The 13,374-nt window shown below is 32.4% G+C and overlaps 1 protein-coding gene across 1 annotated transcript; it reads left to right on the top strand.

Annotated features, from left to right (window-relative positions):
• Window positions 1–4,092: 4,092 nt before the first annotated feature.
• Window positions 4,093–9,886, top strand: LOC120173356 (ubiquitin carboxyl-terminal hydrolase 3-like). Its single transcript, XM_039180553.1, has 6 exons — window positions 4,093–4,401; window positions 5,385–5,501; window positions 7,861–7,959; window positions 8,179–8,367; window positions 8,542–8,723; window positions 9,161–9,886. The coding sequence occupies exons 1-6, from the start codon at window positions 4,285–4,287 to the stop codon at window positions 9,564–9,566; spliced, it is 1,110 nt and encodes a 369-aa protein (XP_039036484.1). The 5' UTR covers window positions 4,093–4,284; the 3' UTR covers window positions 9,567–9,886.
• The last annotated feature ends 3,488 nt before the right edge of the window (window positions 9,887–13,374 follow it).

The raw sequence follows: 13,374 nt of genomic DNA, 5'->3' as shown, positions 1-13,374 counted from the left end.
ATATTACTATAAGATATTTATATATTTTCTTTAAAAAATTTAAATTCATAAAATTTATATATATTTTTTTTACAAAATTGAAAATATAAAAAGGTTTAATGGAAGGGTAAAATTTTATTTTAACCTCTGAACTTCATAAAAAATTTTAATTATATATTTTTTTTGTAAATCTAAAATAGTTTAAGGATAAATTTGTAATTTAACATTCGTAGAATTTTTATTATTCAATGACATAAGAAGGATATTTTTGGGAAAAAAATTAAGGGCATTTTAGTCCAAAACGTCGGTAATCCAACAATACCTAAGGGAAGGGAGGTAATGACATTCCCGGTAATATATCCCAAAAAAATTAACTGTTGGTAATCTTACATTACCGGGAATGAGATTACCAACCAACCAAACGGGGAAACGTGAATTTCATTCCCATGGAAATCCCATATTCCCCGAACTAAACAGTCCCTTAGGGTTTCGTAACCCTAAGAATGGTTGTGGGCAGCCCAACATAGACCATTGGAGTTCCTGTGAGATCTATGGATCAGATCTAACAATACAAATCTAGGGTTTGGGAAACCCTCACTGTCGTCGTTGTAATCGAAGCTCAACTGTCGATTAGATCTTGCCTCTGATGCACACACAATCCTTTGAGCTTCCCACGTGCCGTTTGTGTCATCTCAAGCAGCCAAACGTAGTAGATGTGGTCCCCCCATCGAAGCCACACGCTCACCATCTGATCCTCTCGCCTCTATTGCTACTACGATAGCCCAGGAACCACTGGACCCTTCCACGAATGTTTGTGTGTCCCTTATAATGTCCCCCTCTGTCACAACAGTAAGAGGAATAAGAGAGAATCAGCGAGGAACGAGGAAAATAAGAGGGTTTTGTTCTCCGGATATCATGTGCAAGCAAAAAAAAATCTGGTTAATTTTCATTTTTTTGGTAATTTTGTAACCGTGTTCTATAAAAACCCATACGAAACAATTGTAAAAGTACGATTGGTAATGGGTTTGAAATGATAAATTTTAGTTTTTAGGGTTTTTTTATAATTTTAGTAAAAATTTGGGTTTTTTATAAATAAATTAAGTTTTTAAAAAAATATTTTTATTATTAAAAATTATAAAATTAAAAATAATATAACGGTAGGTACCTAAAAATATAATTGAAAAAATATTAGACACCTATTTTTAATAAAAAAAATTCTTTAGACACCAAAACATTATTTAGGCATAATTTGTATATTAAGTCATTCTAAAAAGTAAAGTTGATAATAATCTAGGATCTTCTTCTCAGTTCAAAAGAAAAGTTTAGTGACTTCTGAGTTATGATAATAGTCTAGGGTTTCTCCCCCCTTAAAAAGAAAAGTTTAGTGGTATACTGATAATAGTTTAGGGTCTTCTTCTCACTTAAACAACAAAAAAATTAGTGGGTGCTGATAATATTTCAGGACGATGCTACGCACTTTTCAAAACCACTTTAAAATAATTTAAATTTCCTAATATTTTCTCTCACGAAAATATAGGTTTTCATTTAATTTAATTTCTTTTGAAAAATTTAGATTAGATGTTCAATATTAGTGAATGATTAAAAGTAAAATTTTAGTCAATAATCTTTAGAGTAGATGGTGAAAGATAAATTATCAATAAAAAACATATAAATTATTTATCTCTCTTTAAAAATTAACTCCCACTAATAAATAGCATCAATGATGAAGTCGTTAATAAATTAGAAGAGATGAAATTGTTATGAGGTTAGAAGAGATGTTACTCTCAAAATTTTCAGTCTAACAATGTTTTAAATATTTTTTTATTTAAATATTAATTAAATATAAAATATATTTTTAATTTGTAGATTTAGATAGTTATTAAATTTTTATTATTTTAACATAAAATAATTTTTATATTTAGTCTTAACTCCACCATTGGATGATATTTTATAATTTATTGTTATTTTTAAAAATTTTCAACAATTTTCAATGGATGCTTTACTGTAAACACCAAAGCTGGGTTTGGTTTTTGGACTAGTGCGAGTGGAAATGGTGAATTTTGGGAATAAATTAAATAAGGGTGGTGGATGCAAGTGAGAGTGAATGATACATATTACCGGATATTGGGAAATGTCAAATACTACCATCTTCTCCGTTGTTTGTGTCTTTGGATATAGAAATTTGATTTTAACCTATTTTCATTTCAACCTATTTTCATTTCAACCTCCATCGCATTTACACAACATTCAAGTGTATTTCATTTCACTTTTTTAAATTTGTATATGATAAGATTTAAATAAAAATAGTATAAATTAAGATATTTCAGTAATTAAGGGATTGTTGTTATCCCTTTATGTTTCGATTTTAAGCATCGCGTATGTATGAATATTAATTATTAAATAGTGAAGAGTCTTTAAACATATATTACCTTATATTCACCTTATATTTATAAAAAAATAATTATCTAATTAGAATCTTATATCTGTATGGTTTATGGACCAGACCATAATACATGAGTTGTTTAAGTTGAGTTTGATTTTATTTTTTTTATTTGTATTTAAGAATTATATTTTTTTTATTTATTATTCTTTGTAAATTAAAGGTTTAATTATAAAATATGTGTATGAACTATAACATTTTTTATGAATAGGAGCTCGAATTGTTTTTGAAGTATCCAGATGCTTAATGTTACAAATATTACTACTTTAGGTGTTCGGACCATAAACGCCGTTAATTTTCTCTGTTAAGTGATACATTTCAAGCTCTGGTAATTTTTACCTTTTTTTATTTAAAATTTAAAACTTAAAAATATATATTTTTTAAAAAACCCAAAACTTTTGAAAATCTTAAAGAAATACCCAAACTTTGAAAACCTTTATTCACATCCCTACACTCACGCCAACCACCCCTGTTTGTCACCTTTATCATCGATGAACCTCCACCCGATAGAATCATCACTGATGACACAATCAATCGATGACACAACTACCCTAAGTCACCCTAATCAACAATTTAACCCAATGATTTAAATCGTGAAATTGAAGCACTTGACAACTCCGACGGCAACCGCGATGACATGTTCAAGGACAACTAACAATAGAGACGACAAGGACGACATCAATGATGGAAATCGTGTTCAAAAATGGAGGTTAGGGTTAGAGATTTGAGATTATTATTTTTGTAATTTTAGATAATAAAAAATAGGACTCTCTTTATAAATATAATACTACTGTTAAAAAATTTGTTTTAAAAAATTTTAAAATTATCAAAATGCGACACACGTTTTACTTAACGATATTTTTTAACGGCCGTTATGTCTTAGGGACCTAGAACGACAACGTTTATAACGTTAAACACTTAAATGATTCAAAAAAAATAGTTTAGACAGCAATTCGTGAAAATAATATAATTTGTACATTTATTTTATAATAAATCCAAAATTAAAAAAATATTTTTGATAAATATAAATGCAAATTTGTAAATTAACTAACATTATTTTTTAATTTCTTACTTTAGATTCAAACTGATATTACAAGTCTAATATTAAAAATTCGTTTCTTAAAGCATGATCAATTTATTAAATTAACAAGCATTATTTAGTTTTACCGTGGGGATTAAAATATTTTTTAATTTTTTATAAAGACAATATTTTAATTGAAGGGGATCTGATAATTTATGTATTTATTTAAAAAATATTTTTATATTAATTATTAATTAAAAATATAATTGGCGGGAGTCAATGAACCCCACACTATCAAAGTTTTGGGAAATTTGTATATATACCAAAAATATTTTTGATATTTTAATTAGACACTTATTAATGAAAGATGTCACACATCCCACATTTATTGGATAATGTATTTTTAATAGAAAACTTAGAAAAGAGAACAAAATAAAATGCTATAAGCTTATTTTAAAATTTTAAGATAATTAAAGTCAATAAAAATATAGTTTAGTTACTTATTTTGTAATTAAACCTATTTTTCAGTGGAAGGACTAAAATATAATTAGATATATAACACAGAGACTGATATGTCATTTTGACCTATTTTATACCTTCCGTCCCAACAGCCGGCTCAAAAGAAAACGAGACATACCTTTGGTTCATTTCCACCGCCCTAAACTGGAAATAGAAAACCACAAAAATAAAAGGAAAAAAAAACACAATTCAACTAAACAAACCCTAACTAGTCCGAATCAAAACTTAAGAAGAGGGAGAGATAATTGCAATTGTGAATAGCGAGATGGAATCACTGAGCTGAATCGATCGGGAGATGATCTGAGTTAGACTTATAGTTTTATAAATGGGCGCAACGGGTTCAAAACTCGAGAAAGCATTGGGCGATCAGTTCCCTGAAGGCGAGCGATATTTTGGCCTTGAGAACTTCGGCAACACTTGCTATTGCAACAGCGTTTTGCAGGTTTTTATTTGATACTCTTCTTCTTTCAGTAGCAATTCAATTTTGAATCTAATTCCATTTGTCACGTTTTGTCCTTTAAAAAAAATATATATTGAATTTGATAGTTTTATGTTAATTATAATATTCCGATTAGATTGATTTTGAATTTTTAGCTTCGAACAATTTCTTTTTAATAATAGTTGTTTATACAAATCTATTCTGGTACATGTTTATTATTTTCTTGTTTGAAAATATTCACGGTTCGTATTTTTTGGATTCTAGTGGTTTTTACTAATAGTTCACTTGCTCCACTGATAGCAGTTGAAAGTAAGTAAATTTGGGAAAGTCCTGAAGGGAATTGATGGCAGTGAAATTTTCCGGTAATTGCATGCTGTGCTTCATTCTGGTGGTGTGGTTGTCACAATTTAGATTGACATTAGAAGGTTTATATTCAAGATATGCATACTGAGATGGTTTTTACCATGATAGATATCAACTAATATTAGGAAAGGAGGAAAATTTTGTCCGGGGTCCATTTTTGTTGGTGACAGCATAAATGATTTTCTAATTCATCAATACTAATAAGGTAACTTACAGTTCATGTTCAACCTTATATTTAGCATATTTTAAATTTCTTCTTTCTTTGTTTATCTAACGTTGGTAATTTTTATTAATTTGAGTTATGTGAAATATTTAAAATTTATTTGGTTGGAAGAGTTTTATGCATGGTATGATGACTGTTGCATTTGAAGTTTCATGTGGTAGATTGGTTGACTTAGATTGCACAACATCTGATTAGCTTGACTGTCATTTCTGAATGTATGCAACCGAATTGGTAAGTGCTATATATGCATTACTGGATTGTTCCGTACCCATGAGCTTTTCCTTTTATCCAATTACATGCTGTTACTCTATTTTTATTCCATGCTTTCTAACTACTTTTACAGAATAGCCTCTTAGACTCAATAATCGCGATAGTCTCATTTCATTGCTATTTTTTTCAGGCACTTTATTTCTGTGTCCCATTTCGTGAACAGCTGCTAGAATATTATGCAAGTCATAAAAATGGTGTTGATGCTGAAGAAAATCTGCTGACTTGCTTGGCAGATCTTTTTACACAGGTAATAACCCCGCCAGAAATGTAGTGATCTTGGGTTGTACTCTATCTTAATGAGCAACCCATATCTCTTTAGAGCAGATTACTTTTTCTGCCTAGTGATAATTTGTCTTCTAGTAAGCAAATGGTGTTACAATGTGCTTAAGTTGCAATGCCTTGTTTTGTTCTTGCCTTAATTTCCATGAATTATTCTCCCATTTGATTCATTTAATTTTTTTTATTTTATTATTAGACATCCTAGAAGCCCATGTGCAATTGGTTAGAAGTATGAAGCCCAGTATCTCATCTTAATGATTTGATGAAAAATGGACCTTATGTAAACTTTTAACAAGATGTGATCGGAAATAAATATAATTATTGTTTTTAAATGGCTTATTACTATGAACTCTTCATTACATTTGCTCAAGGACCCATCTTTGTACAAGAAGGAATGATATTCATGCATTTTAAAAATCTATTTTAACATTAGTCATTTTATTTTCTGCAAATCCTATCCTTTCTATCAGCTGCTTATGTTTTTTTCTGCTTCTTTTTTTAAACTCCTTTTAAATGGTTTGGTTTGATACTTCTGTATTGGAAGTATGGTCCTTTAGGAAATTGCTTAGATGCATACAAAATGTTTTGTTAAGGTTTTCTCTTTGGCCTTTAAGGGGAAGATGTGCAGTTCTGGAATGATGTATGGTTGGGTGATGTTCCCCTGAAATTGTTGTTTCCTAGACTTTATGTTCTATCAATTAATAAATCGGGTAAAGTGAAGGAGTTTAGGGTAAATAATGCTTCGGGTTGGGTGTGGGACATCCAAATGAGAAGGAATTTGGCTGATTGGGAAGTAGAACAGTGGATGCAGTTGATTTCTATGTTGAATAATACCTCTCCTTTTCCTACTGAAGATGATTGTTGGATTTGGTTAGGGAATGGTGAAGGAAATTTTATAGCTAAATCTTGTATAAACGCTTTTTATGAACAACGTGGTTCTGAGCAAAATCAAGTGAATTGGGATAAGAATATTTGGTCTGGTTTAGCTCCTCCAAGGGTGGAATTGTTTGTTTGGCAACTAGTGCAACATAGAGTACCGGTTAAAGAGGAGTTAGCAAAGAGAGGTGTTGCAGAGATTGTTGACCAACGTTGTGTTTTGTGTGGTAGGGAGGTGGAATCAGTTTCCCATCTGTTTCTGCATTGCAGGGTTGTGTGGGGTCTGTGGTCCTCCTTCTTGAAAATGTGGAATGTGTCATTGGTGACTCCAAAGTGTACCATGGAATTTCTAATTTTGTGGGATGATTTTATGACTAACTCTTTGATTTGGAAATTCATTCCTAGGGCAGTGATGTGGTCAGTATGGAAGTGTAGAAATGAGATTATCTTTCAGAAAGGAAAGCTGGATTTGGTCAGATTATCTTTCATTGTTAGATTTAGAGTGGCTTCCTGGTTTAGTGCTCGTTTCAAGGATGTGGGTATTCCTCTAGATTTTCTAGTAGGTGATTTGAAAATTGCTGATTCGATTGGTAGATCAGGAAAGGATTGCTCTCAACCTGCTTGCTGGGTTCCTCCACCGGAGGGGTTTCTAAAGTTAAATGTTGATGGAGCGATGGTTTCGGGTTGGGAAAAAGGAGGTATTGGTGGTCTGTTTCGAGATAGCAGAGGTCTATTACTTCAGTGGTTTTCTGAAGCAGTAGGGGGTGGTCCTCCTATCTTGGCAGAGCTGTTGGCTATCAAAAGAGGGATTTGTCTTATGGAGGAGTTGGATTTTGTCGCAAATCAGAGAGTTATCTTGGAATCAGACTCATCTAACGCTCTGAAGTGGATCCAGAATCCGGGTTTAAGCCCTCCTTTGCATCTATCCTTGGTGAAGGATATAGTTTCGCTTTTGATTGGAAAGGATATTATATTTAGGCATATTTCAAGGGCGGCAAACTGGGAAGCTGATAAACTTGCTAAAGATGGGATAGGGTGATTTTGGTTATTGTTGTGTTGTTTAACAGGAATTGTACCTCCCTGTTTGTTGGATGTTTTGTGTTAAGTTTTATGTTCTTCTGTTGGAAGTGTAGGAGTTTGTTCAATCTTGTAATCTGGTTCTTGTGAATAAAAGTTTTCTTGGCTCTCCTTTCCTCCTTCGTTGTTCCTTCATGTTACTCTCATAACATGGAGGGATTGAAGGAGGATTTTAATGAGGCCTCTTTCTATAAAAAAAAAAGGGTCCTAAGTTTTAGCTGTGGTAGGGAGGATGATTGTCTTCAGTCTAACAAAGGTTATTAATTGCTATGGTATATTTTCCCTCCACCTCTCACCCTCCTGTGGTTGTGTGACATATGTGGCTTATACTTGATTGCTAATGGGGCCAACTGCTAGTTGTTCTTTATGTTCAGATAAATTCACAGAAGAAGAAGACTGGTGTTATTGCTCCAAAGCGTTTTGTACAGAGATTGAAGAAACAAAATGAGCTTTTCCGCAGCTATATGCACCAGGTAGTAGGTGCTTTATATTTATTTGGCTGAAGATCTTCCTCTAAGTTGATGATCTCTTCTATGAAATTCAAGGTTTCCAATTGGTCTAATGTTGTAACTTTTTCCTGGCATGTCACAAAAAAGTTGGCTTTCTTTCTTTATCATCATTAATGAACGATGATTAATGCTGAAGAGAATAAATATTTGTCTCTGTTTTTCTCTCTTTTTGGTTTTTGGCAGGATGCTCACGAGTTCTTGAATTTTTTGCTAAATGAACTTGTTGACATACTGGAGAAAGAGGCCCAAGCTGGAAAAAAGGAGGCAGAAACTTTATCACCATCTGAAAAGAATGCAAATGGGCCAAAGAATCCTCAGGCAAATGGTGTTAAAAAAGAGCCTCTGGTTACCTGGGTTCACAAGAATTTTCAGGTAGTATTCCTACATTCTGATCAATTGCTTTGATTTTGCATTGTATTTGCTTTTACATTTGTTTCTCTCCTCTCTGAGTGTCTCTGTGTATGTGTGTGGGTTTCCTTGTTTTTGCATTCATGTATGTTAACTTTTAGGAAGAATTTCGTTATCTGATTGGGCATTTTGAGACAGGGAATACTTACCAATGAGACAAGATGCTTGCGATGTGAGACAGTGACGGCGAGAGACGAAGCTTTCTTGGATTTGAGCCTTGATATTGAACAAAATAGCTCAATAACTAGCTGTTTGAAAAATTTCAGTTCTACTGAGACATTGAATGCAGAAGACAAGTTTTTCTGTGACAAGTGCTGCAGGTACTTTTCCTTTATACACGTTTTCTTGTAGATATATCTTATTTTGAATGCCTATTCTCTTCTCACTTGGTTTTAGGATTCAGTTTGTAAAAGTAGTTTACAATGAGGATTGATAGTTCTCTTGATTACTATAATGTGTGAGATCTGCAGATAGGCAAGACAAGACCAAACATGTTAAATTGAGGGTGTTTTCCATGTCAATTTTGGTCATGGACTTAAATGAGATGTTCGAAAGAATAAACTCATAATCACGAGTTTTCCCTAATGATTCGAACATCAAACTTGCATGGTGCAATTAACTGTTTCATGTTCGTAAATAGTTAAGTTAAAGGATGCAGAGTTTAAAGTCTAATCTTTCAATGGTTCCAAAGGTGCATATCATAGTCATTTTATTGATGAATATGCATTTATAAATAATTATGGATATTTACTTGCAGTTTGCAAGAGGCCCAGAAGAGAATGAAGATAAAGAAGCCTCCTCTCATCCTGGTTATCCATTTGAAACGGTTCAAGTACATTGAGCAGCTTGGCGGTTACAAGAAACTCTCCTACCGCGTTGTGTTCCCGCTTGAGCTGAAACTGAGCAATACCGTTGAAGATGCAGATTCTGAGTATTCTCTATTTGCTGTAGTAGTTCACGTGGGAAGTGGACCCAACCATGGGCACTATGTTAGTCTGGTGAAAAGCCATAACCACTGGTTATTTTTCGATGACGAAAATGTGGAGATGATTGATGAGTCTGCAGTTCAGACATTCTTTGGGTCAGCCCAGGAGTACTCGAGCAATACAGATCACGGGTATATCTTATTTTATGAAAGCCTTGGTGCAAACAACAAGAGCTGATAAAAGAGGGTTTTGATTTTACTAATCCACTCGAACTTCAGTTTTCTTGAACTGCTGCTGCATAATAATTTTTTTGCCTCCTCTTCAATTTCCAATACCGTGGAAAGAGCTGCATATCAGTGAGATGAACGGGGTTATGGAAGAAAATGTATACTTGGGTTGTTTCCATGTACAGTGGATGGTGGGAGGTCGCTGTCCTTTTGTTTTGTTTTCCCCACAATAAGAGTGTATAAATTTTATGATGAGAACGTCAGAGTTCGTATTTGTCGTGGTCGAGAATGTTCTAACATTAACAATGCTTTTGGAATTACTTCCAACTTTGCAGTCAAATTGGCTTTTACCATATGGTTTAGGGTAAATATTTGGCTTATGGAGCAATAACTAAACAACCAAGTAGCAGTAGCAGGGACCAAACTATATGTCAAAATGTTGCACTGTTATCTCAAATCATTGACGAAGAATGGGCTAAGTTCAGACATTTACAGATGAGTTTTACCAATAAAGCATTCGAACAAGGTTTGTAAGAGAATTAAGACGGAGATCAGTTCATTCAAGGCGCTGTGTGCATGGAAGTGTCGTCATCTAATCAAGATGAACTGATTTGGGTAATTTACCCTTTTAAATATTATTGTATCATATAATCGATCAAAATCTCTTAAGAATCGATACTGTATTGGCGAATACCTATGAACAGTTTTAGTTTTGGAATTTTGTCTATCAAGATTAACTGATTTGGGTAATCAATCTTTATTCTTGGGACCCGTAGGTTGCCTTGCATCGAAAGATCCCAATAAATTTGATAACAATTGTACTTACTTCTTACAAGTGTTCGAGTATGGAGATTACCCAACATATCCATCAGTTTGTCGTGAAGCCGGCATTTATCACCTTGACGATGGAAGCATTACACGATGTCTCCCAACCACAAACTGGAAGCGTTTGCAGGAATTGGTTTTCACCCATATAAGTTACATCTAATACACATGGTTTAATATGCAATTTTTCATTAGGTTTAATGTTATTTTCTTGGTGAATTCTTTTGAGTGAGAGGTGACATAATTAAATTTTAAGTTTATTATTTTTTTCTAAATATTTATAATTGTAGAGATCTATTATGATTAGAAATCTATATATCGTTTATGACTTTATTGTGTTTTATTATGTAGATTTTAATATCTATTATAACTAAAGTTGTATGACATTTGCAGCTTATGTTCGTAAACGAGCTGAGTCAAGCTTGAGTATTGCTGAGCTTAACTCGACTTGAAAACTTTAAAATAGAGTTTAACTCGGCTCAAAAGCTTATGAGCCTAAAATTTTCAAGCTTGATTCGAACTCGAAACCATGAATTGAAGTTCGTAAAAGATCGAAAAAGCTTGAAAATTAACAAACTCAAACCTAAAAAAAGAACCTTAAATACATGAAAAAATATTGTAATTTTTTAAATTAACATATAAATGTTAATATTATTAATAATTTATTTTTTTTAAAATAAAATTTTAATATATTATATTTTCGAGTTGCTCATGAGTTTTTCGAGTTTTATGTTATTGCACTTTTCAATAAAAAAACAATTTTGTTAGTTACTTTGTTTGTTTACGTATAATTGATGAGTTAGTTGAGTTTCTTTATATATTTGGAGTCGAAGTATACATCAATCTAATGCATATTTCAAGAGATTAAACACGTTTTCATAATCAAGTGATGGCTTCTAAAAAAAAAAAAACCCCGAGGTTATTAAAATGAGGACCAAGCTTTTTAGGAAGGGGAAAGCCCCTCCTGATCCCAATAAACTTCCGCAAGGAAGCATTGGTATTAGTTTTGTTTGGCTCTTATATCTGATTTTGATGATCGTTATTATCATTTTGTTCGCACTAATAGTCAATAGGCTTCAGGCTTTCAAGTTTGCTTTTGTTTATTGGTTTTTTCCTCATAATTTTCTCACATCTTCTGCATTTTTGTTTTAGATGGATCATTGAGCTTCCTTGCAGTGATTGTCTTTTTACACAGAAATTCATCTATACTGAAATAATCTCATAAGTATAGTGATATATTGTATATCCAATGCAATAGTTTTGTTTCTGCTTCACCATTAATGTTGGAAACGTTGGTAGGATTCGATATATTTTATAACTCGCACTATTATTAATACGAACAAACTACGATACAACACTAGTTTTGGCTAGTTTACAAACACCATAAACAACAAATCTTTTCTAAACTTATCTTTTACTCTATTTTTTACTTCACACAAATTACATTATACTAAATCAAGGATCACATATTTATAGTGTACATAACCCACTATCTAGAATTCTCTAGCTTCTACCTTCCTTCCATGAATTTTCTAATCTTTGCCTTTTGTTTTATCCTCACAAGTTGTCGGTCATCTTGTTGCCAATCATTTTCCACTTGTCACATGTTGCCGAGATTTTAATTATAATTTGTTGACATTTAAAATCATGTTTGATTTTAAACAAACAATTCCCCTGAAACTTGATTTTTTATTCCGAACTTTTCATTGAGTCGATTGAATATATTTCTTCGTAAAAATGTTTGTTAATTGATATTCAGTTTTGCAATAGACTAATTTCACATTATTGTTCTTCACTTGCTCTCATATAAAGTGATACTTTGTATCAATGTGCTTGCTTCGGCTATGAGAGACAAGATTCTTTGCAAGAGAAATTGTAGACTTGTTGTCGACATAAATTGTAGTCGGTTCTTCTTGTGTCAAGTTTAACTCATTCAAAATATTCTTCAACCACATTGCTTGGCAAGTGCACGCTGTTGCGGCTATATATTCTGCTTCAAATGTCAAAAGAGCCATTGTTTTTTCTTCTTTGATGGCTATGAAAATATTGCAGAATCGATATGAAATAGATATCCGAAAGTACTTTTTTCGGTCATCTAAGTCTCTATAATCACTGTCTAAATAACCAACTTTAATTTTTTAGATGTGTGTAGAATAGACCATGATCAGTCGTACCTTTAACATATATTAAAATTCTCTTTGTTTCAATCTAATGATCTTGTTTCGGATTCTCCATGAATCTACTCACCAATCCCACATCATATGTTATGTCTAGTCATTTGATAGTTAGATACCTTAGACTTCCAACGATGCTTTTAAATAAAGTCGGACTGATTGACTCTCTTGTTGGATAACACTTAATTTCATGCATGGTTCTGCTAGAGTGGCTACCGACTTGCAATCTTCCATTCTAAATTTGCTTAAAATTTGTTCTGCTCACTTTTTTGTGAAATAAATATTACATATTGTATTTGTTTCACCTCGACTCAAATAAAGTATGACATTTCACCAATATCTTTCATTTCAAGTAGAACATATCTGGATTGTTTCATGTGAAAATCATGCCATCCAAGTATATTCACACGATCATGATATCATCGTTTTCATTTTTCTTCGTACATAAGGCATGTTCGTATAGACTCTTCATGAATCAATTTCTTTGAAAGTATTCATCTATCCTCTTGTTCCACGCTCTTGGAGCTTGCTTTAATCCATACAAAGCTTTCTTAATCGATAAATCTTATCTTCATGCCCTTTTTAATGTACCTAGGTTGTTTCTCGGTATAAACTTCTTCTTCTAGGTAGCCATTTTGAAATGCCGACTTCACATCCATTTGATAAATCTTCCATTTGTTTTGTATTGTTAATGTTGTGATAAGTCTAATAGTCTCGATCCTTGCTACTGGAGAAAATACTTCATCTTATTCTATTCATTTTCTTTGTTTATAGCCTTTGGCAACTAATCTTGCTTTATATTTCTCCACTTTTCCTTCC

Source organism: Hibiscus syriacus, unplaced genomic scaffold (genome assembly GCF_006381635.1).
Source record: "Hibiscus syriacus cultivar Baekdansim isolate YM2019G1 unplaced genomic scaffold, ASM638163v2 tig00111947_pilon, whole genome shotgun sequence".
NCBI lineage: Eukaryota > Viridiplantae > Streptophyta > Magnoliopsida > Malvales > Malvaceae > Hibiscus > Hibiscus syriacus.
The sequence above is the reverse complement of the archived record's forward strand: the minus strand, read 5'-3'. Positions and strand labels throughout refer to the sequence as shown.

Bases quoted from the DNA above. Each gene is read 5' to 3' on its own strand.
- LOC120173356 (XM_039180553.1), top strand. From the start codon at position 4,285: ATGGGCGCAACGGGTTCAAAACTCGAGAAAGCATTGGGCGATCAGTTC. The intron at 4,402-5,384 runs GTTTTTATTTGA...TATTTTTTTCAG, and splicing joins ATTGCAACAGCGTTTTGCAG to GCACTTTATTTCTGTGTCCC. The intron at 8,724-9,160 runs GTACTTTTCCTT...ATTTACTTGCAG, and splicing joins TTCTGTGACAAGTGCTGCAG to TTTGCAAGAGGCCCAGAAGA.